The sequence below is a fragment of the Syngnathus floridae genome, chromosome 3 (assembly GCF_059516105.1).
Source record: "Syngnathus floridae isolate MCC-2025c chromosome 3, RoL_Sflo_1.0, whole genome shotgun sequence".
Lineage (NCBI taxonomy): Eukaryota > Metazoa > Chordata > Actinopteri > Syngnathiformes > Syngnathidae > Syngnathus > Syngnathus floridae.
Window position 1 is genome coordinate 7,597,541 of NC_142415.1, and position 25,602 is coordinate 7,623,142.

A 25,602-nucleotide genomic window follows, 5' to 3' on the forward strand; every position below is an offset into this window, starting at 1 on the left:
AAATATTGGAACTGCAGCTCGTCACTGTCTGATTATAAGCACGCCTCTGCATTTATCGCACATGTGCATATGATTTAAAAGATTCTGCTTCCAGCTATTTCACCCCACAGAGTTGCTTCTACCTGTGTGTGAATCAAAATCCCGCTGCATGCATGAAAAACGTGCAACCCAGCACATTTGCTCGTGTGATTAAATGTGTCTTGAGCTTCAATATGGACTGAAAGCAGATCCAAACGGGGTGTGACATCTCTGAAGGCCGCAAGATCATCTACATGACGCTGCCACTGATGGGACAGAAGACATTGATTTAAAAAGCAGAAAATAGACTCCGATGTGTTGTGGTTGGGTCACAGGCATGCACCTTGGTTCTATTTTGAGGACAAGGCAGCGGAAAACGACATCTACGTTTCAAACAGAAGAGACTGAAGTCATCCTAACAGCAGCTGACCTTGTGCCCCCTTCCTCCCTTCATCCTCTCTTGCTGTGATAACAGAGACATTCCTGAGCTCGTTCCCTGCCTCGCCATAGGCCTCTCCCTTAATTCCGCTAGAGTGTGTGGAATGCTGAACAGAGCGGTCAGGGGGATGAGGAGGAAATGAAGAACATGAAAAAAACTGAGCTCTGAAACATTTCTTGATGTTGAACACCGGGTGCACGCAGCAGGGCGAATTCATGCAATGGCATGCACACAAGCTCACAATCAGACAAGACAGACGTAAACTGTGTTAACTGATCAAGATGTAGCTCTGTAGTTGGTACATGTTTGTAAAACACAGCAATTATGACAATTTAGCAGGGAAGCATTTGATTACAGTGGAACCTTTAATGGCGAATTCTCCTGATAGTTCATTATGGGATCCAAACAAAATGTTTGGGAAAGATATGTCTCTGAAGTTGTTTACTTATACTTGAGTATGAAAGTGAACATTACATTCATCTACATTGCGCTGGTCAAAGTAGAGCATTGCTTTTCTGTTTCATAATGCTGGACTTCCTTTGGGCTCTGAATTTATATTTGATGTAGGCATGCCACTAATAAACACTTAAGAATCCAGTTGACTGTGGAATTAACTGCTGATTTAGTCGTAGTTAGGTCAAATCCTTACTGAAATACATAAAATGGATTTAGCAAGTACCCATAGTCTTAAAACATGCATATAGTAGACCGAGTGACAGCTCCAAATTGTCCGTGAGTGCGGATGGTTGTTCGTCTATATGTGCCCTGTGATTGGCTAGCGACCGGTTCAAGGTGTACCCATCCTAACAGCAAAAGACTGCTGGAATAGGCTCCACCGTGCCCGTGACCCTCGTGAGGCTAAGAAAGCGCTTAAGAAAATGGATGAATGGACTACTTTCTAGAAGATTTGTCCCAGGAAATCAGTTTTGGTTGCACCAGAGAGGCTATCTCTGTTATGACTGTGAAGCCTCTCTCATGTACTGCCGAGAATCACTCAAACAGAAAATGAGCAACATGAGAACATTCCAGAAAGTCAGACGCTGGCCTGTTCGGGCTCGGTCAACTTCCAACAAAAAGAGAAACATAGAACAAAGGGAAAAGCAGAGCTGCCAAAGGGCAGGTGAGTAGAGCAGTGGAGTGAATAAATGGGAAGATAAAAGAGAAATTCAATCTTTAAAAAAATATTCTCATCTGAGTTTAGGCAGACCGTTCAGCTGTAAAAGATGAAGGGCATAACATATAAAAAAGAAGGATATATCGCACTGCAATATCATAAATCAACATGCCGCCGTGTTTGTGGAAATCAATCCTCTCCCACTGGTTGCCATTTTATTTACGAGCCACCATTAGGGACAAACCATCAGCGGTGATGATAAATGATTTTCTGAAAAGAGAGGTGGAACCTGACATGAGAGTGTTCAGCAGCTTGGTACAATTTGTCTCACACAATCAAATTCCTGTCTAGTATCAGTGCCCACCTGCTTGTCCGTTTGCCAGACCATTTTATTAAAAGAAAACAAACTGAAGAAATCAAATGGATATGGGGAAATATGACGACAGCTACTGCTAATCTGCTTGAAACGTCACAAAGAGTTTGAGGGAGCTTCCACTAAAACCCCATCTAATGTGACGACAATGACCTCCACAGTTTTAAGACATCTGAATTTGTTCCTTTATGAAGATAAAAATGCTTGGAAAGACAATCAAGGAAGTAACAATTGAACTATACAATGACATTCATTTATTTCATTGTAGTTTGCATTTGTGTGAAACTGCACATCTTTCTCATGGAACTAAATGAGGTATCCATAATATTAGAAAAAAGTCTCCGGATGACGCAATTAAGCATTTGTATGCCTCTTAAAACTACAATTAATTTAATAAACCGATTACCTCTTGGACAGTGTCTCATTAGCAATTGACGTTTTATTTAATGTGATCAATCAGTGAGCAATGCTCTGAAATGAAAACACATCATTTTAAATAGCACTAAGAGGAAATTCAACTTTTAGGGAGAGGTAAAAGGTTCAGGGGGGAAATAAGAGTCTAAGTTGCAGAAAAGTGTTTTGGGTGTCCAAGAAGCTGAAAGAGGGGAGGCAGTGAGCCATGGATGACAAAATCCCCATCACCTGACTGATCAGGCATTCCACTCCACCGCAACTCTCACTCCCAATAAAATAGTTCTAACTTGACACCATTCCATAAATATGATATGAGCAGGACTGCTGGGAAGTTACTTCAGGAGCGCAAAAACAAAACATCACAGCATGTTGTCTTTTTTACTGTGTGGCGTGCGCGTCAAGAAATGTCCAAAGAATGAATTCTTCTGTTGTTACATGACTCCATGCAGGTGTTTTTTCTTTCTTACCCTTTATAGTTCAGCATGAATTAAGAAAGAAGGGTTTAAGATACATACTCATAATCATATACAGTAGCATTTAGTACATTAAATAGGATGTCGTTGCGCTGAAGCATTTTGAACAATAAACATCTTGACAATCAATGGTGGGTTGGACCAATGATACCTCATGGTTCTTATAGTTTCATCTTACCATGACATTTTGTACGTGATATTACTTTTCCCCCCTAAAAAATAAAGAAATGAACATTGGTTACTAAACAGTAATCAAATAAAGAAATGGTTTTGTAATAACTTTAATGAAAACAACACTTTTATTCGATTATTCAATTAATCGATGAAATAATCAACTCGATTCTAAAATTATTTGATAGTGAGAGCCCTAGATTATATACTTTCACTATTTTAGAACCATTTTGAACAAAGTGTACAAAAACAAACCAAGGTCCTTAAAAGGTTGTTTGTATGAACTTGGGAACAACTGAGAGGACTGGCCTCAACTTCATCAAATGGGATGAACAAGAATAGAGATGGACACTGGGTTATCGGGCTCAATACCTTTGTTAATTTCTATCCAAATATTTGGTGATATACAGTATATATTGTCGATATTGGGTGTTGTGTTTAGTGTGTTAGCCAGTAACACCAAAGCCCAGACGAATCAGTATCCATCTCTCTCCTCGTCCCTGTCCAACCCTCTGATGATACACATATCTGCCACTCTGCTTGATAGCGAGATCCCCAGCGGGCCGTTCTGGAACGTCAATTTCGGTTAATTAAATTTTCCTGACTCCGCTCTGCTCATGAAGTCCCTGAGGGAGACACAATTGTACAGGCGTCTGCAGACGATCTGTCACAGGTTTATGCCTGAAGTGAAACATCTATCTTTATCTTGTAAAACATCTTTGAGTGTCCCAAAAAGGGCTATTGGAATTGAATGTATTATTATTATTTTATTATTATTATTATTATTATTATTAATAATAGTAGTAGTAGTAGTAGTAGTAGTAGTAGGAGTAGTAGTAGGAGTAATAGCAGTATCATTATAATCATCATCATCATTGTTATATTATTATGATTATTATTACAAATTCAATTCTTGTGTTTGCTTATTGAGACTATTCGTGTAAACGTGGTCACATGAATAATCAACATAATCCAAATTATGTCAAATGTAGCTGAGATTCCTAAAATTGACAAACAGATTCAAATAAATATCCTGTGTAGGTCTATCCTCCTTCTGTAAAGTAACAGACATGATATAAAACGACTGATACAAATGTGTACCACTTCTTAGCTAATATTGTCACTGTTGCAAAGAAAAACTGCGCTTCGTTCTCTGCGGCGATTAACATTGGGGAGATGAGTCCTCGCCTCTCTGACACAGTATAGAGATAGTTAGTGGGGAACTCTGCCCTCTGCAGGAAAAAATCTGCTATTGTTTGTTTTTGCACGAGCATCACTCTCTCCATTGGATTCTGTCACAGAAGAAACACTTTTTATTGGCCATCTTTATTGAATTAGAAGCCAGAATTATGTGTGGGCACATGTATGTATGTAATTCCAAAAATTTAAGTGATAGATACTAAATATGCAGACGAGACACCATTCTATTAATTGTATGGAACCCTATTTCAATTTAAGCAATAGTGAATAACTGCAAATGCCAAACCAAAGTAGACAGTAAAAATCAAAGGGAAATGCATAAATGAATATAAATTATTTTAGTTTCATGCATCAAAGGTTCTATGTTAAGAATATGCTCACATAAAAAACAAAGAAGTAAATAATTTGTTCTGTGAGAGTGCAGAATTGCAGAGCCACGAAATACAGTAAGTGGTGAGCACATCTACCTCACAGTTTTGAGGTTCTAGGTTCAAGTCTTGGCATGGGTCTTTTTTTATGTGAGGTTTGCATGTTCACCTTATGATTGTCAGCATCTTCCCACTTTCCATTACTTGGCCCATTTTTACCGCAGTCTGCTATGGACCATATGAGCTGGTAAATTTCGAGGTGGAAATGTCCTACAATAGCATAAGCATTGTAAAAATGAATATATTATGGAATATTCTAGCTATAATTCCTTGCTTCTATATCTTAATTCTGCATTGCGGGGACCCCCCCCCCAATTCCATTGTGATCAAATTATGCATTTGTAACGAAATGATCGCTGACCTTTGGACATACAGCTTTTATAATAATAATATTAATAATAATAATAATAATAATAATAATAATAATAATAATTACACAGGGAGGTCTGGAGGTGGAATCAAAACTGTAACCTCCAAACTGTGAGGCGGGTGTGCCAACTAGTGCCACACAATTAATAAAATATCAATATAAATATAAAAAACCCATTTTCTGAACGGCTTCTTCTTTTAATTAACATATGCTGGCTGCTTCGGCTGCGGTTTGTGCTCTCTGTCCTGCCCCAGTTAGGTGACACCCAAACTGAAAATGGCTGTCTGGATTCCACACCAACCAACTGGGACAAGATCTGAGGTGGACCACCTCCTCGAAGGCCTTGCCATGACAACTGAGGGCATCTTCCTGCAGCTCTTTATTATGACTTTGGACATCTACTTTACTTTTTCTTTGGATTGTTTTTATATTGTGTGTTCAACATTGCCCACTCGGCATCCATTGCGGCCTGGTCATCTCTGAAGGGGGATCCTACTATCTGCGGTCCCTTCTCAAGGTTTCTCATTTTTCCCCAGTTGGGGTTTTGTACGTTTTTTCCTTGCCCTCCGTTAAGATCAGGGGATGCAATTGAAAATTTGTAATTGTAAAAGAGTAATTGTCCACTGTGCCCATGTGATGCCCTTTGAGACATGTTTGTGATTAAGGGCGATATAAATAAAATTGACTTGACATGACTCATGGTCACGGGGCGTGCTAGAGCCTATCCCAGCTGACTTTGGGCAGTAGGCGGGGGACACCCTAAAGTGGTCACCAGCCAATCGCTAGACGAACAACCACTCACACTCGCACTCACACCTAAGGGCAACTTGGGATTGTTCATTCATCTGAGCAAGCATGTTTTGAGGATGTGGGAGGAAACCGGAGTACCCGAAGGAAACCCACACAGGCACATGACAACAAAACAAGTAGATCTATTCTTGAAGCTAAAGCATCCAGAAATCTACTCAATTTGAAAACTACACATAGAAAGTTCAAGAATCAAACCCAAAGCCTCAGACGTGTGAAGCAGAAGAACTAAACCTAATTTCACTGTGTTGCCCAAAACAAGCAATTTGCATAAATCTATTTTATGGCTGCACGTATACTATGACCTTTAGGGGTTAGTTTCATCCCTGCACTGTGGAGGTCAGTCAAAAAGAATGCTGAGTCATTTCCTGTGAATCAAAAACAAGTCTGCACACTTCTTCACTCCAGTTCACTTGCTAAATTACAGAGAGGGCAATTTCAGTAATAATTGGACATGGCGTCAGGTCATCAACAGAATAACGGTTGGGTGATATTCCCAACAACAAGAAGTACTTATTGATTATTCTCTTTTATTACAGTCTAAATTACAAACTCCACAAAGGGGTCAAAACTCAAATCAAGTATCCCATATCCAATGGGCTCACTGTTATTTTATTGGCAGGCTCAGGAGGTTAGCTTTGGCAGAAATGTGTCAGAATATGAATGAATTTCCCTGTCTAGCTTTAAAACTGGCCTTGAAACACATTTTTAATCTTTTGCTTATTTATTGTGTTTTATTGCGTTTATTTACACTACTACATTATTGTTTTAACTGTCGATTGGTTTTACATGGCTAATTTTTACTTTATATATCATCCTTGTGAAAAGATGTTGTTGTTTTTAACTGCTCCATAAATAATGTTGGGTTAAGTCTATAACTGGTCTAAATGTGAAATTAGGTTCCATCTTTGTCATTAGGGGGCAGAGGCCAACTTTGCCTTGTTTATTAAAGCTGTTGCATGGAGGAGGCCATCAAAACTGTGAGGAGCAGATCCCTCAGCAGGTAGCACGCTGAAATAGCAACCTTGATCCTAATGCTGCACAGCACAGCCCCTGGCTTGTGACGACTCCATCCTGAGAGCCCTCGTCCCAGAACAAGAAGTTGCACGCACACACACACACGCATCCATCCGCTCTGATTAACCCATTTCCTTCTGGGCTTTTTTTTCCCCCTTCTATTTTTTTTCATCACTCGCTTTACTTTGCAAAGACAGACAATAGAACGTGAGATTGCAGGTTGGCAAGACAACTTCCTCAAGGGATGTCTCATTTTACAAAGTTTTGTATTCTGGTGGTCAATTTAGATGAGAGAGGACGAGGGAACACCAGAAGAGCCCCTCGGTGATGTGGTGCATTGGAACTCTAGACATGACCTCCACACATCCAAAAGGAAGCAGAGATCTCAACATAATCAGATACCTTCCTTCTCCTTCACATCAATGTGATTCACATCATGTTTATACTGTACACCAGTACAGTAGGCTAATACAGACTTACACAAGCAGATGGCTTCCAAAGTAGCTTGTTTAAATGAATGAATGAATGAATGAATGAATGAATGAATGAATGAATGAATGAATGAATGAATGAATGAATCTGGGGGGCAGCTCAGTGTCGCACTTGTTCGCATGTCCGCCTCACAGTTCGGATATTATAGGGTCGATTCCAGCTCCGGTCTTCCTGTGTGGAGTTTGCATGTTCTCCCCGTGCCTGCGTGGGTTTCCTCTGGCTACTCCAGTTTCCTACCACATTCCAAAAACATGCATGGTAGGTTGATTGAGAACTTTAAATTTTCTGTAGGTGTGATTGTGAGTGCCAATAGTTGTCTCTGTGTGCTCCGCGATTGGCTGGCAACCTGTTCAGGGTGTCTCCCGCTTACGGCCTGAATTCAGCTGGGTCTCTTGTGAGAAGTAGCGGTACAGAAAATGGATGGCTGGCTACATTTGGATTTACCAAAAATATTACAGCTCATGTTGATACTCTCAGTGAGGTATTATCTAAGAATATATTGTTTTATTTGTACATTTTTTGCCCTCCAAGTGACTCCATGACATTTATACAATTTGTCTGTATGAAAACATCATAAATAGAAATCTTTCTGGAATTATTTAGTGCTGTTTTACATAACCTTAAGCCAATTTATTTTGAGGAGCATACTTTGCATATGCCACTGTATATCATCTCACACTGTAGCAGCTGTGATGCACAGCAGATCATTTGAAACACTTAAAGAAAAGCTGAAAATAGTTTGATGGTTAAATATGCACTGCTGCATTATATTTGGCAGTGAGGCTTGTGTCCTACATTACTCTTTCTTTAGGAACCCTGCGGCTATGACACATAAACGTACATGCCATTATGGGAAAAGGGTTCATTTAGGTTGTCTATTACAGAAATCCATCCATTTCCCTACAGTTTGTACAATTTAAGATTGCAGGTGAGATGATGACGATATAACGTAATATGCATGTTTTGGGGATGTGGGGAGAAAGCTGGAGTACTCGAATACTGGTCGGTTTACAATCACTAGATTAACATTTCTTAGTCAAAAGACATTTCTCATATTACAAATATATTCACCAAAGTAGAAAAACAAATAATGGAACTATATTCTAAGACAACAGGACATCTTTTAATGAGACAACTTTATACAGCACATAAACTTACATGCCTAAGGCTCTGGCACGATAAACGAAGAAGGCAGCTGAACAAAATAATTACATTAAACACAAAAGACAGCCAGTGAAGACCAAGGGGAATTGTGAATGCCATTCCAGTGCAATTCGGCTGCAGACTACAAGGTGTTGTCATTGCTTTTAAGAGCATTCCATTATTCATTGCAAAACATTTCTGCTTTGAGACCTGTGCTTGAATCGCAACTGCGGCCAAGATACAGATGACAAGATAACTCAAAGGTGCAGTGACATAAAAATGTCATCGACACCGAAGGTCGGAAGTCAGACGACACAGTCACATGACTAAAAAAAAAAAACTCCTGTTGCAAAACGGAAAGAAATAATAGGGCAAATGCATTTATGTTTTGTTTTTCTTGTTTGTTTTTGTCAGTTTCTTGTTTTGCACCATTGATTTTAGGAAGACATAAGAGATTGGACTTGAACACAAAAGGTCATGTTTAACCAGGTGTAGTGTGTTATGTCAATGATATAGAACTGTCGCATTGTGGAGATTGTGGCCACATCCACAACTGCAGTATTTATTTTTCAATAAATCTTACATTCTTCGTTTTGTATCCTGCCCCATCCTTTCATTCATTAGCTAATCATTCTCCCTGCATACGCTCTGCCTTCCTACTCTTCTTCAGTCTCCTGTCAAGAAATGCTGACCTGCTAACTCTGAAACATGACCAATCAATAGTATGCAGAGGACAAACGACCACATGTGAAGACACATTTCCTGCAATGTATGCAGGCCACTTTAGTCATTCCCATAACAGGCAACCCAAGAGTGATTGATTAATTTAATTTTATGAGAACTCTTCCATGTGACCCTGTGTTAAATAAGCCCATCTTACTTACAGGCTGTTGTGCGTGTCATAGATCATGGACATCATCTATGTTTAGAAGCAAAATTGATTTCTTCCTGCCCTTTCTGCCCGACATTAAAGATGCACAGTGGTGCCAGATGATCTAACACGAGGGCAGGGAGCGTGTCATTATGCAGAGCACTCTGTGTCTTTAAACAGCTAATAAATCACTGCAAACTGAAAGCCGTAGGGAGCCTGAGCCAAAGCCTATAGATTTGCTGCTGGTTAATGTGAGATGCAATTAATGAGAGATATTCTGTGGCTGCTGGTGATGGAAGGCATAAAGTCACAGTCTGCACAAACGATCAAATATGATGACATGAAAAAGTCTACTGACAAGGAAAGTGAAGAAGAAGGCTGCCTCACTTCAGGCTTTTTTTCGTTCCTTGGGTAATTTTTATCCGCGTTAATTTGTGCCGTCATAAGGGATTACAAAATGTGATTGAAATGTATATATATATATATATATATATATATATATATATAGAGAGAGAGAGAGAGAGAGAGAGAGAGAGGTTTTTTTCCTTTTTTGGGGGGGATTTGAAAAAAAAGAAGCCTGGTTTTGCAGACCCCTGAGATATCCATTACTGTAATGTAGAGGAATTTCATTCAAATTAATTTTTGTAATTTAATTTTTGTTAAGACAGTAGAATATACTGTATATAATGTAATGCATTTCAGATTATTCATTTGTTTTTTTAATTTAATACAATTTAATTAAAAAAAATGAATATGTCTCAATTTACCATTTGACTTACAAACAGTCTCCTGGAACCCATTTTGTTTGTAAGTTGAGGACTGCCTATAGTATTATGTGTTGAGGTCACTTTGTACAAATACTGTACATGTGAACCTCTTATAAGTAAACCACTGTAAGTTTTGTAATGTCACATTATTTCTCAAGAAATCATTATGGTAGATAAGGCATAAATATGTATGCAATGAGCAATTTAAAAAAAAACACTCGTGCTTCTTGACTGTTAAATTCAAATGTGACTTGAACTGATTGTAATGAAATTCACACATCACAAGAGAACCTTCAGTTCATTTACATCTGACCTTTTTAATGGTGACTTCACGTGAATGACAATGTTGCTCTAAACAGCCTGACATATCCACTAACTAGTTTGAGCAACAATAAAAATGTTACAAACGTAAATATATTATACCATCTTCCATTATGCAATTTTTGCCCCAGCACTGGTAATTAACAAATCTTTTTTTTTCTTCAATGCCTGTGTTAATGAATACAAGGATAATTAAAAGTTCTTGAACATAAATGACTATTTTAATGTTGAAATGGAATTATTGTTTTCCATTATTTATCAAATGAGCTGTCAAATGTAAAAAGGAAGCACATAGAAATTATTTTATATCGTTATTTCCTTGGACTCAACATTGATTTTAGTTGCTGAATGTTCTTACAGAAGCCCAGTGAACTGCCTCACATTTTGACACTAAATGGTCTCCATTCATTTGAATGGCAGGTGGTCTAATATGTTTGGTAAGCACTTTATGTGTTAAATTGTAAACATGTTCATCAAAAGACTGAAAGCAGCAAATCTTAAATTGCATGTTTATGATCCTGTTAGAGTGTAGCAAAGTAACACATATTTTTTAATTCTCTGAGCTTGAGGGATATCAGGTACATAGGCTAAAGAATTATTTATGTATTTGAGCTGTACAGCTGGTAAACTTGAAAAATTATCGGGGTCCAAAAGTGAACAATATTAAAATATATCAGCAAGGAATGCTTGAGGAAAAATAGTCTCCACTGGAAACATTCTGAAAAATCCTTTCTAATTTTCCATGAGGAGCAAATCTCTATGGTCCAGAGTGAAGCGCACGTTGGCACACAGTGTGGATTAGATGGCAAATAAAAGAGTCTGTATTAAATAATTAAGATGTAAAATCCCTGATGATTTCACTCAATTTTACTCTTCAGTCTCTCCTCGCAGCCTTCGCAGTGCTTTCTTATTTCACAAAATAGCTGCAAGTAAAAAAAGAAAAAGAAAACACTGCATCATGAAGTAGATCATTTCTTCAATCTATTATTCATGCCAAAGTCTTCTACCCAAAGTCCTTGTGGTGTGTTAGTGGAAGGCAGGAAAAAGGAAGCTAATGGATCTGGGTAACATGTTCTAAACAGTCGATAGTGCTGCAATCTCAGTGGGATGAAATAGATACGAAAGCTTTTTTTAGCCTGCATTTTCTCTATTCTGTATGGACAACAGGGAAACGAAGTTGGCAGGTAGTCACACAGTCATGTCATCTCTGTGGAAAACAACACATCATATTCTATTTGATCTGTTGGTAATACTATATGTTCCTGCAAGGAAAGGAAACATGGATGAAAAGACAGGAAGAAGGGAGGTTGACTTTGGAGCGAAATTGGCAGGTTGTCTTGAGGCTATGTTTGAAGGCAGTCCTTGCTGAAGGATAGTCCTAAAAGATAAAACTGTGAATTCTCATTTGCCGAATCTGGCTCGTCTTCAGTGAGGCCTGCCAACTGCAGGTCTGCAGTATTCACATCAGAGTATGAAATGGGTTATACACCGAAGGGAGGGCAGAATAGGGAAAATAAACTCTATACCAGAACACAAAATCCACAGATAGTGTGAGAAAAATGTGCCTATATTAATCTCAACGTGTCAACCCAAGTTTTAATCACCCCCCTCCTGCTTGCCACTTTATTAAAACTCATTCAAACAATTAAATTTGTAAGACACATTTTCAGCTGTAATACCTGCTAGTTGTAAAATACCTGTATGCTACGTTTTACACACAACGATCAATTCCTATCAATCTATCCCAGTGATTCCCAATCACTGTGCTAGTGTGCCGTGACAGGTCATCAGGTATGCCACAAGCAATTATCCAATTTCACTTAATTGGTCTGAAAATCATTTAGGTATTACAGTGTACTTACTACCTTTGTCCATTTACCCATGCCAAGTGACATGCAGTGACAAGGCAGAACAATTAAATGCTCTTCCTCTAGGTGGCAGAAGGTACATAATTAACTTGTCAGTCCACTTTTGTGATATATATATATATATAAACACACACACACACACACACACACACACACACACACACACACACACACACACACACACACACACACACACACACACACACACACACACACACACACAGCGAGAGAGAGAGAATGCCAAGTACAAGGGAGCACCTGGTTGATAGTTCTAGAAATAAATCAATAGCATGAAATAAATAAACACGCATTTTCCATTGCTAAAATGCACCGAGCAGATCTGCTTCTTCAATAATATCATTTGGTCATTGAAACAATAGACTATACACAAGAGGACAAGACATACAGAGCAGCAATAGCGCAGTAAATAAAGCACATAACTGGGCAAGAATAAAGCCAATGTAGGGTTATGCATTATTTGGGAATTTAAAAAATAGCAGTTTAAAATGGAATTTGCCTTAACTTGTTATTAATATGATTTTTTTTTACACCACTAATATAAATTTGTTTTTAGTCCCCACCCCCAAGCAAAAACTCCACCAGCTACAACTACTCAATTGACCTTTTCACCCCTGCTTACTAAAGAGTGTGACATAAACTACAAGCCTCACAAACAAATAAATTGCAGCAGTGAACATTTAAGTGGCATTGGAAAAACACAAAACTCAACTCTATTTTTAGCCCTTTTGAGATTATAAAACGATTTGTGTGTGAGTTTTTACACTCCAGTTGACAACTGATAGTTGACTTTACTTTACTATAGTGCTATACTAAAAAAAAATCAATCAATGGCCACTTGAAATGGACTAAATTTTCATATTTTAGTTGAATAAAAAAAATCTGAAGTGTAACCCCTAATGCATCCGCCAGTATTTGAATACGTAAGTATCACATCACTTAGGGCGTCAGTGCTGTATCACCTCGGAGCTTGACCATGACTCGTCCCCTGCCTCCCTTTGCCGTAGATCTTCTTCCGTCCACTTTTGACCCCCTTTCACATCACTGAACGCAAAATTGCATTTACTTGTGTTGACTGCAAAAGCTGCCTCTTAAACATGGTCACAACAAGTCTGACTCGTCCACTGACAACCAGCCGGCTCCACATAAAGACAACCAACACTACTGAACACAAGCCAGCACACACGTACACACACACTGCCAACACAAAGAGGAGGAACAGGCGAGAATATTGAAACAACACATCGTGAAGGTTTATAAAGGCATAAATCTACAGAGTGGTTGAAAGACATTCATTACTTTGCAGGAGAGATATACAGTATCCTAATGTCTTATGTGGTACAGAGCCACCAGAAAAAGCCTCAGCAGGCTTACATGAGTCGCTATTTGGCATGGTTCTTTTTTTTTGGGGGGGGAGGGGGTAAAACCGTTGGTGGCTTTCCCAGAATGACTCGTCACAGACAAACACACAGGCACACACTCATACACTAACACGAGCACATGTCATCATGAATTGACTGGTGGAGAGGGCTCAATGGACGATCCCAGAGTTGGTCAGGCTTTTCAGCGTCAAGCAGCTTATCCAATCACATATCAGATTAATACTTTTTTATGAGAGTAAGCCAGTCATAGAGAGAGGCATATGGAATGTGTTGTGTGCTCATCTGAAAGCCGAAGAAACATTGCATAACCAAAGGTCATTGTGTCATGCATGCATGTGTGTGTTTGGCATGACTATAACGAGTGTAGATGAAAAATCAGTTCAGTGGTGAACAAGATATTTTAAATTTAATGTGCATGTCATGTCAAAGCTGTGATTCTGTAACCTGCATTTTACGTTGTAGAGCAGACTGGCCTGGTACGTAAGGTCCAGACAAATATGAGTGACGGCAAGGTTGATCAAAATAATTGCATCCTGCCATTTATTTTAATTTCACAATTGCAGAACAAATACTTGGAACATCAAATGGTTAATTTATACAATCATTGAAAATGTTTAACACTTTAAGAGGGGGGCAATAAGCAAAACAGTCAGGTGGTTGTCAGATTTTTCCCACTGATGTCCACGAGTATTTATTTAAGGAATTTTCAGAATACTCCAAATATTTTTTTTCTGAGCTATTCTTTCTTCTCCCTTTTTGTTCTAAATTAGCTGCATGTCCTGTTGAAAGACCTGCAAACACTCAACATCCCATTCCGCTCCAGAATAGCCTTAAGATTTTTTTTACAATCAGGACAGGTTCAAGAAACCTTGTGTTACATTTAACAAAACAGCCCCAGAACACTCTTGAGTGAGTCTGCTGTTTGTTTCACAGAATGTACAGTGTTCTTTTTATATTTACTGTATATTCATTTATACAATAAATACAAAATGTTTATGGAGCATTATAATGATGGGATATAGTTGTGTTTAAAGTCCTATAATACAACTGTAAAATATCCTTGTGTTTGTTTTACGCTGTTGATGAATATGTGCATTCCTACTTACGTTCGAGTCAAGCAGATCAATGCTGTCTAGGCTCTTGCTGCGGTGAATGCGACCCTTGATTCGACGCAAGGAAGGTTTCCCCTGACTTACGGGCAAAGAGAGGGTGGACGTGGCAGGCATGGCCATAGCACCAGCACCCCCAGTAGCACCTATAGGCCCATCTGAAGACTCGGCAACACCGGTGGGTGACGTCTCTCCGTCTGGCGGCGTTACCCTGTGAGAGAAAGAGAATGATGTTGACCGTGTTTTCTGCTATGTTGATATTTGTTCGTTTGAATTCCCAGGGTCAAATCAGTAGTGCAGAACAAACGCAAAACAGAACTGACTCTTACATATTTGGACCTAGATTCATCACAGTTCTCAGTACCGCAACTTAAATCTTTAGAGCAAACTGCTTGCCAGCAGTAAGTGATGCGTAGTAAAGAGAAAAACAGAGCACTGCCTTGGGGATCAAAGTAAGACAACTTGATGTCTTTTAAAGGACAAGTTCTCCTGTTGGGTGTGGTGACAGTCAAGCAAGTGTGAGTAATTGGGCTGAATGTCAGCGGGGTAGCCTGCAGATGGATACAAGGTATGGAATGTCCACTTGACTTCTATTATTAGGCCACAATGCTTTATAATTACAGGGAACCTGGTGTTGCGGTGAAAAATAACACATTTACACTTTTGGCCTACATTAGCAAACCTTGGTTTAGGTCAGTAGAAAAGGGACTTTAATTAGTTTGCTACTGAGTTTTTTTTTGTTATTTTAAATGCAATTATGATATCAGGAGTAAAGCCACTTCATGAGAATTCACGTGCACCAACTGAGCATTATCCCCACATTTGCCCAATCAAACACAAGAGCTGCTATTATAACGTCAGGCTAAGCAAATGGTTCTTAACCTGGGTTTAATCAAACCCCATGGATTCGGTGAGTCAGGGTAAAAGTGGAGGTGAGGACACACACTTGGTGATAACTCATCGGAACAACTATGCTCTCAGCCTTTTGGATTCAATCTATTTTTGCAGGTAGTCCTTTCTGAGGATGATGGACATGAAGGCAAAGAAAAGGAACAGACTTAGTTCCATACCAAACTAGAGGGGTTCGGTACTGTCAAGAAGGTTATGAACAACTGGGTGAAGCATTATAATTTAGGTAGCAGTTTACTGCGTTAAAAATACAATGACGATTGACTGAACTCTCAGACTCGCTATTGAAAAGAGCACAGTGAATTTAATTACCACTTTCTTGGAGATAAGATTTTATTATTGTCACGGGCATACTGGAGCCTAACCTAACTGACTCTGGGTAGAAGGCAGGGGACACCCTGAACTGGTTGCCAGCCAATTTTTGAAAAATAGGTGGATCCATATTAGGTGTCAAACCCTGAGTATGCAGAGGTCCACTATATTAGTTACCTTTTTATTTTTGCATTTACTGTGTAATAAAACGTTTTGAGAGTACCGCATTTTCCACACTATAAGGCGCACCGGATTATAAGGCGCACCTTCAATGAATGGCCCATTTTAAAACTTTGTCCATATATGAGATATATACATTTGGCCTGCGGGCTGGACTTTGGACACGCTTGCTGTCGTGGCTCAATATTGGTCCATATATAAGGCGCACCTGATTATAAGGCGCACTGTCGGCTTTTGAGAAAATTTGAGGTTTTTAGGTTCACCTTATAGTGCGGAAAATACAGTATGCATATTTGGTATAGAATTGTCAGATCTTCAGTGTGCATGAGAGCCCTGATATTGCAACTATTGAGAGTGACAGATGAAAGTAGAACATGCACGCTTACTTGTGGGTGGTCTCTGAATCATTAATTGCAAGTGATGCTGGTTTTTGGGGCAATATATTGAGTCATGTCATGTCAGTGCAGTAAGAATTTAATAGCACTTTTTTTGCGAGGGGGGAATGCAAACACTCACGAAACTCCTGGCACACTCACTGTGTCCCCAAAGCAACCTCTTCAGTGAAAACAACAAAGCACACATCTTGCGGTCCAGAAATAGAGAAATAACAAGAAACATTGACAGCAGTGAAAAGTAGTTCATGAATGTTGCATGCGACTTCAGCCCAAAATAGAGTATTTCTCTCCTGTCCCGGATTAAACAGGTCAGAAACAAACTTCATCAATCGCACAGAATTACGGAAATGTGCACATGTAAATGTCCAACAGCATTGAAATCATGATCAACTAAAGACTTGAATGTAAAATAAGTATTGCTGTACAGCACCATTCAAAGCTAACGCCTGAAGTCTGCCATCACATGACCCTCAAATTTTAAAATCACATTTTCTAAAAACCCCTAAAAGGGCAATGAATTCTGCGTTTGATGTTTCTATAGCTCACAGTTGTCTCTTTTAGATGCCACCTCAGCTCACTAGGTAAAGAATTAGGGGAGTACCTGGGTTACTTGCTTTTTAGACTTCTATGATAACACTTTATTATGACAGATGTTCACATGGAGAGCACTTTACTTTAGTGCGAGCTACAAGGATAGCACCAGTGTGTCATACAGATTAGGACACACAGACACACACATATGTGTGAGTTTTCCACTGCAATACACTATGATGATCATACATCAAAAATAGCTCCACTGAAGTAGCTCACTTTGTCCGACTTTACACACTCAGCAGCCAAAAGCGAAAGTTTGAGCATTAAGACAACAAAGATGAAACAAAAGAAGACAGGTGGATTAAAGCATGAGGGAACATGAGGCTGCAAGGCGAAATAAAGACACGAGGGATAAAGCAAATGACCATAATGCAAAGCGACAAAGGACAGAGGGACACAGTCAGCGTATGGCTCTGAGTGCTTCGTAATGTCTGACTCTCTGGCCTGAAGTGATGGGGACTGTTGAACATGCATCATTTGTGCTCACGGGCCCCACTTCCACGTGGACCTGCTTGATTCAGACAACCTTGCAGAAACCCCCTTCAAACACTTTGGCCTTGTGAAAGGAAAGAGAACTTTTGCCAAGATTGGTAAGATCAAGGTTTGCATAACATTACACATTGGCCTTCCATTTCATATTCTACGCCTATTCCAGGAGAGGCAGTAAACTTTGAATGGTTGCCAACCTTTTGCACCGCATGTACAGTACAGACACTTATTCACCAGTTTTGTGAAGCTGAGCCTAGATTGGTTGTGACCTGAGACCTGGCAACTGTGATGTCATTTTCAGTTAACAGCAAGTGGACAAAGGGTCATCCCCTGAGATTGATTAGAAGAGGTGAATTTTGCTGCTTAACACGTGAACAAATCAGAATGTCATGCTTAGACTAATGGGGCCACATACAACGTAGTATTGTAAAGAATTCTTTTGAGTTGACTCCCTCTTTAAAATTATTTGCATAGTATTGTAAAAGTCACTCTACAAAGCCAACAGCTTCCAATTATAATTATTAGCTCAAGTAGACTTGAGGCTGATCTTACGAATAATATTGAGTCTGTGAACAAACTTGTCTAGACGTTTTCAAGTTTAAAAAACATTTTTAGGCCACATTATTGCAAAAACGTAGATAAGTCAATGTGACCACATATTGAGCTCCTGAATGGAAGAACAGTATAGATTTCTATAGATTTTTTTACACGTCATTTATTTGAAGTATTTTACCCATTCAAAATGGAATGGAATGAGGTATAAACAATTTATGCAGACTGGTAACAGCATCAGGAAATGAACCATAAAATCAAGGAAACATTAAACAGCCTGTTAGTTACGAGTCAAGAGCGTGTAAGCCCATTTAGAGCCACCTGGGGAGAGGCGAACGGGAAAAAGACGGGGGATGAAGTCTGTTTGGGCCAGACAGGGCTGACAGATGGAGAGCGCAGATTAGGCATATAGTCATTCTGTCAAAAAAGGCGGGACAAAAGTGCTATCTGACCCCTGCACCAAGGAAGATAAACAATGTTTTTCATACAGTTAGATTTCTGAACAAATAAATGGTGTCAGGACGTGAACACATTACTCCTGCACAATGATGCTGCTAACGCATTGACTAAGTAACACACATTTTCCAGTCATGATTAATCTAATGCATTTTTTCCAGTCAAGTAATAAGACTAGCCACTCTTCATATATCACAAAACAATATAATGCAGAATTCTTTAATTTTAAGGCGACATCAAGATTTCAATGAGTAGCACCTTTTACTGCTAAAGGTGAATAGGAATTGACAAGATTTAAAAGGGGAAGTCAACCCCTAAAATTTCCCAATGGTCCCTAAATTGAATTAGTTATATTTATAAAATTTATAAAATAAAATTTATATATATTTATAAATTTATAATGGAATTACTTGATTTGGAGTCCCCCAGTTCCCTACCACAACGGCGCAGAGTGGTACAAAACGCCCTATTTTATTAGCAATAGTTAAGCAAATATACCAAAGAAATGATCCATGCACACAGACTGTACTTTGCACAAATATATTTTAATTTACCGTGTTTTCCGCGCTATAAGGCGCACCTAAAAACCACCAATTTTCTCAAAAGCCGACAGTGTGCCTTATAATCAGGTGCACCTTATATATGGACCAATATTGAGCCACTACAGCAGGCGTGTCCAAAGTCCGGCCCGTGGGCCAAATGTATATATCTTATATATGGACAAAGTTTTAAAATGGGCCATTCATTGAAGGTGCGCCTTATAATCCGGTGCGCCTTATATATGGACAAAGTTTTAAAATGGGCCATTCATTGAAGGTGCGCCTTATAGTGCGGAAAATACGATACAGCGAATTTACTACAGAATCTTACTTTATTTTATAACAATTGTAAAATACCGTAAATTATTCATCCATAGCCTGTAAATTAACAGTTGAATCAGTCCGTTAACAACAACTATAGCTAACGCTAATTTCAACATAATATAATGGATTGCTGTACATTTCTGATGTTACAAGAGTATCCTGCTGTTTTTTGGTTTTGCATTGTACTTACAATGTCTCTAATGTGACAGTAAACAGATTAAACTGCTGTCAGATGACTTCTATGAACTGGACTTCTGCTATATCCTTTTCAACTCGACACAAATCCACCAAGCAAAGGACAAAAAAATAAAATAATAAATGTCATCTCTGTCAGGCAGAAGTGGAGCCCCTCTGCTGTGTCCTTCTCGATTTGAGGGACGGCAGTGATGTATTTCCTCTAGTCAGCTCCCTGTGAGCCATCATGTCAGTCGTGAGACACCACAGGTCAAGAACGCGTGACTCGCAGATTCTAAAAGTCATTGCTGCTCTGCTCTCTGATGGGGCGACGTGAGTCTCTGATGGGGCCCTCACTCCATTCAATGCCTTCTGCCGAAGTTACGTATTACTTCACCCTACATAAAACCATACTGGACTCTACACTGACAATCAGTGCCGAATGAAGTCTGCTGTAATCAATGTTTTCATGTGCCCTTGGGTGACATCGGATAAAACAGATGAATTAAGCAAGTGTTTGCAATTATTTGTATCAATGGTCGAGCCTGGAGCAGTACAGTGGAGACAGGGGCCATTTACACAGCTTATTTAGGAATGTTTACGAACCTCAGTAAAGCATTTCAACAGTGGATGGAACTTTGCATGCTAATGGTGCTACACTAACAGCAACTGACTTCATTATGCAATCAAAACTATTTCTAACTGTGACCTCTGAAACTGCAGTAGTTTTTTTTCTTCTAGTTGTTTACTACATACTTGTTTGCAAAAGGGGATTCTTGTCTTATCTTCAATGCCTGGTCAAAGCAACATGTTCATATTTTATCAAGCACCCAACTACCCTATGAACCATCACCACATAAAAATAAATAAATAAATAAATAAATAAATAAATAAATAAATAAATAAATAAATAAATAAATAAATAAATAACTGCGGTTAACTGGCTGCATCTGATTGGGTGGAAAAGAAATAATATGGCGTAGCACTATTCAGCACAATTCAACAGATCCAGCTGAGAATCTGCTTTGCAGTGTAAAAATAATGTTATCAACTGAGGATATTTTTAGCCTGAAAATATAGAGATGCTAAAAAGAAGTATAGTTTTGGGAGACATGCACCAAAGTAAACTCTTTCAATGTTAGGAACGTTACCCTATTACCAAAACACAGACACACCTCTAAAAAAATACATCCGCATGGACCTACTCCCATGCGATGCTCAGAGAGCGGGCGGTTGTAAGGGGGTGAGCCGGGAGTCATTTAAACCTTTGTTAATCTGTTCCCTTTAGTGACATAAACCATTTGAGAGGAGATTACAAACATTCTGCCTAAAGTAAGAACATGCGAGTTCCTGATGAAGGGAAACACCAACACACACAAACGTGCGTAAACCTACACTTTGCCAAAATAAACTAAGAAGTGTGATTTCCAAAGCAGCAGGATGATTAGTTCGGGGAAAAAACTGGGGCATAATGGAAGACTAATCTACCTTTATACAAGAACGAATTATATTTGCACAAGCAGGATGGAGCAAATTTCGGGGAGGGGGATAATGACTGTCCCATACACGTGTAAATTTGCAACTCAGAGGTTGCGATGAAATGTACACAAATACCAAGCTTCCCCAACCCACTCATAATACAAGCAAGAACAAATCCAAGCAAAAATAAATGTGAAATATATAAACCTCTCACAGGATTTCCCGAAGAGCTGGGTGGAGATATAAAGAGAAGAGGGAATAGAAAAAATACATTTCTGCACGTTTTTTTTTTTTTTAATGCAAACTTGTGATTATCATGACAGGCCAACCCCAGACTCGGACTCCTGCTGAGGTAACTAATACGCATCGTTGTCAGTTTGTGTCGGATTACGCTTCGGGGCCTCCTTGAGTGGAACTGGGTGAGAGGAGGGGGAGGACGGGAGTCGTGTGTGTGTGTGTGTGTGTGTGTGTGTGTGTGTATGTGTGTATGTGTGTTCTTTCAGAGAGGGAGGATGTCGGGTCAAGAGACGGAGAGGGCAGACTTGTGTGCACGTTGTGTGCAAGTGTTGTGGGGAAGAAGGGATCTGACTTTATGCATCATTAAGCAGGTGGACTGGGAACACCGGGCAAAGCTGTCACTCTAAGTGGGAAGCAGACGAGACATCTGGTCAATGATACGAGAACATTCACCCACGTGTTGGGAAGAGCTGTGGACAGTTTATAGAGACGTCAACAAGCTAATCACTATTTATAGATGATCTCAAAGTAATTACATATTACATATCTTATTTAGCATGAGTTCTTTGAGGAAGACTACTTTGCATGCCAAATTTGCACATCTTCCATTGTTAGGGCATGAGTGGGGAGGTACTAAAATTGCTTCTTCTCATTCAGAATGCAGGGAACATTCTGTTGATCTACAGCACAGGTGTCAAAGTCAAGGCCCGGGGGCCAAATATGGCCCACCACATCATTTTAGGTGGCCCACGAAGACAAATTGTGCATCGAATTCATATGTCAATTCTAAAATTTCAGATTGTTTTCACTTAAAAAATAGAGATATTGATAGCAATTTTTTAATCACCATTCATTTTTTGAAATATTTTTTATTTTTAAATATTTGATTTGATTTCAATATTTCATTTTTAAATATTTGAACAGTTTTTATTAGTCTCTGTTTGAAAACTAGTTATTCATCAGTTTGTTGTGTAGCCTGTACTATAAATACAATATGAGACGTTCATACATTTATTTGGGTTGAAGATTTTAATGGCCCTTTGAAGCAAACTATGACTATGATGCGGCCCGCGACAAAAAAAAGTTTGACACACATGATCTACAGCATAGATTGTTTTGTGGTGTAACTATAATCTCAGTCAGAGCTCAAGATGCGTTTAGTTGGATTAAAGAGTATCAGACGGTCAATGGATGGGCAGATTTCAAGGTGCAGGAGGTTCTTTTCAGGGCTGGTACTGTCGAAGGTTTTAGTCAGATGCACATGAGGAAATTATGCTGATGCTTCTTGTTGTGTTGTATAGCCTCTAATTAAGAATCAAGACTCACATATCCATGAAAATTGCTGGCAGTAACTGGCAGTTATCGTTATTATGAAGAGATGTCAACATTGCAGCAATTTGTAATCGGCATTTGTGGGAATAGGTTGCGTTTTGGATATTTTCATACTCGGGTATGAATCTGTTTGTTATGTTCTTTGGTAATTTTTGTTATTGTTTATTTTACCACGAGTGTTATAACACTAATAATGCAGATGAAACCGTTCCTTTTCGACAAAGATTTGGATGCATTGTGGTTGTAGCAATTTGGTTTTATCATTTGAGTCTCTATGGCATGTGTGGATCTGTCCCTTTAAATGTTAATGGTCCCACCCACATGGGCATCACATGCTATGAACCAGCATATCGTCCATTGACAACATTAATAACAGAATCTGATTTTATTTTTGAATCCTCCATTGCATAAAAATAATAAATACGGGCACCAGAATGGGTTAACCATAATGCAGCCGTTTCTGAAGCGCACCATTAAAAGATATGATTAGCAGAAAAAAAAACTTTATAACACATTTCAACACTGACAATATTTAGCAGGAATTTCACATTTGAAATGTAATTACCTGTAATAGTTCTGTGGGTTGCGGTTTATTTAACATGCACACGAGGCGAGCAAAGAAACATATTCACACGGGATCTCGGATGTAATCGATTTTTCAAGATCGGCATTCTCTCAAGGTGCCGTGTCTAGATATTGATTGTACGTGCCTCAGAGGTCAGAGAATAGGCGGACAACAACACACGTGACTTGCAGGAACATCTCTCTACTTGCCATGCTCAAACTAATGGTGATAAAACTTGGTGGGTTACGCTTCCCTGTGTGTGTGACCCTGGACTTCACTGCGAATAAAAATGGACATGACATGCAAGTAGATACACAGGATGACTTTGTGAGGCGTGCGCAGTGAAGGCACACCATAGATCAGCTTCTCATGGTTAAAGTAGCTGTCTGAGGCAATACAGTAATCCACTTTTAATGGTCGTGCCCCTTCCCCCACCATGATGTAATGGCCACAGACATACCGCCGCGCCACTCTTAAAGGGAGAAGCGTCAAAACCAAGTCACCACTATGTCCTTTGCATCCCATTTGACAGCAGTCGCATGAGCTAAGAAGTGAAAGCCTTTCTCTTGTGTGACTAAGTTGGGGGCATATTACCCCGAGTCAGTGATTCCCAACCATGGTGCCACGAGACCCTCCTGTGTGGTGATAGATCATCAGGTGTGCCATGAGAAATGATTACTTAATTTGTGCCCCAAATTTTTGTTTATTAATAATAAATATTAATTACAAATATTTCGTCAAAGGGCCACTGGATTGGTTATGTCTCCAGGAAGAAAAATTGTATATACATGATAAAATGACATTAATATGAATTTTAATATGTTTAATTTGGTAATGATTTTTTTAAAATGTTATATATTAGCGTATATGTGTTTTTCCTTAACAGAACAACTTTAGATGTGTCACTGAGGGATACACTCCTAGCCTAACATGAGCTCTTCTGAAAAACTTGGATTATTCCAAAAGTCACATGGAAGTTGAATCATTCAGATCGTGTGCATGCAGGGCTTGACATTAACGCCTGCCAACCTTCCAAATCTGGGTGAATTTCACCTGTGGCAGCTGACTGCACCATTCTGACTCGCCACTTTGGCAGGTTGTATTTCAAATAAAAGCATAAACTGAGATTGGTTGACTGGTCACAAAATCATTGAAACTTATTTCATAGTCAATGTCACTGTTTTATTTTGTACTTTACTAGTAGTGGTGTTATAGTATACGTATGTAGAGTATATCAGCTCTTTGTGAGCAAATTGAGACGAGATCATCGTTGTTTCTGTATTTTTGTTGGGTGTCTACTAGGGAGAGTCTTCTTATGTGAAATTGGTGCTAAAAATGTTTACTCTTGCTGTTCACTTTTAAGTTGTAATATAAACTGAAGGCGGACATGTCACGGATCGGGTGGAGCAGGGCGACCAAATGCAGCTTGGACCAGGGTTTATTGGAGAAAACAAACTAACAGACTCGGCAAACTGACATCACTTAACAAAACAATAACTTGACTGACTGACCAGGACATGACGACAGAAGGACGGTACGACAACAATGATCCGACGGGGAGTGAGGGGCAGACAGGACTTAAATACACGACAGGTAACAAGAGGCAGGTGAGAATGATCACACCAGTCATGGGCACACAGGAGGGGAGGGGTGAGCACACAAGCACACGGACAGAAACTAAGACAATATGCACATAATAAAACAACCGGGGACGAGACGTGACAAGACATTGCTTAAAAGCACTTTGAACTCATCGGATAATAAGAGCAAGCAGGTCCTTAGCCCAAGCCGGAATATGTGAATCGAATTAAAACACAAACGGCCTGGTTTGCTTAAAGGGAGTCATTTCTGCAAATGCACAGCACATTAGATGTGAATATGCGTACAAACATGCGCATCTATTGCATGAGGTGCCCAAATTAGCACCATTTGCATCGGGAAAGAGAGAGGCACCGCATCTGACCAATCAGAGGGAATGCTGCGACCTGCATTTGCAAAGCGAGACTTAACACGTGGTGTACAAATGATAGCTTGAATCTGGATCACAAACAAACCAATAGACAAAAAGGGAAAGCTCAAGCTTCACTTGAATGTTTATAACTTATTGAAATAAAAGTTGTTGGCTCTCCTACCTGTGACTCATGGAATCTACCTCCCTCCTCTGTCGGGACTGAAGATTGATTATTATTATTATTAATAATAATATCAAACTATACTCTATCCAATGTCTGGATTACCCTCCACATTGCAGTGACTGTCCTTGTTTCAGT

At 39.2% G+C, this 25,602-nt stretch overlaps 1 protein-coding gene across 9 annotated transcripts in view; it reads right to left on the minus strand.

The window, feature by feature from the left end:
- tjp1a (tight junction protein 1a) overlaps window positions 1-25,602 on the minus strand; it is a 78,883-nt gene that overhangs the window by 50,774 nt on the left and 2,507 nt on the right. For all 9 annotated transcript variants that reach the window (XM_088370637.1, XM_088370644.1, XM_088370643.1 and 6 more), the window contains exon 2: window positions 14,793-15,006. In XM_088370637.1, coding sequence (XP_088226763.1) covers window positions 14,793-15,006 — 214 coding nt within the window. The remainder of the gene's footprint in view (window positions 1-14,792; window positions 15,007-25,602) is intronic.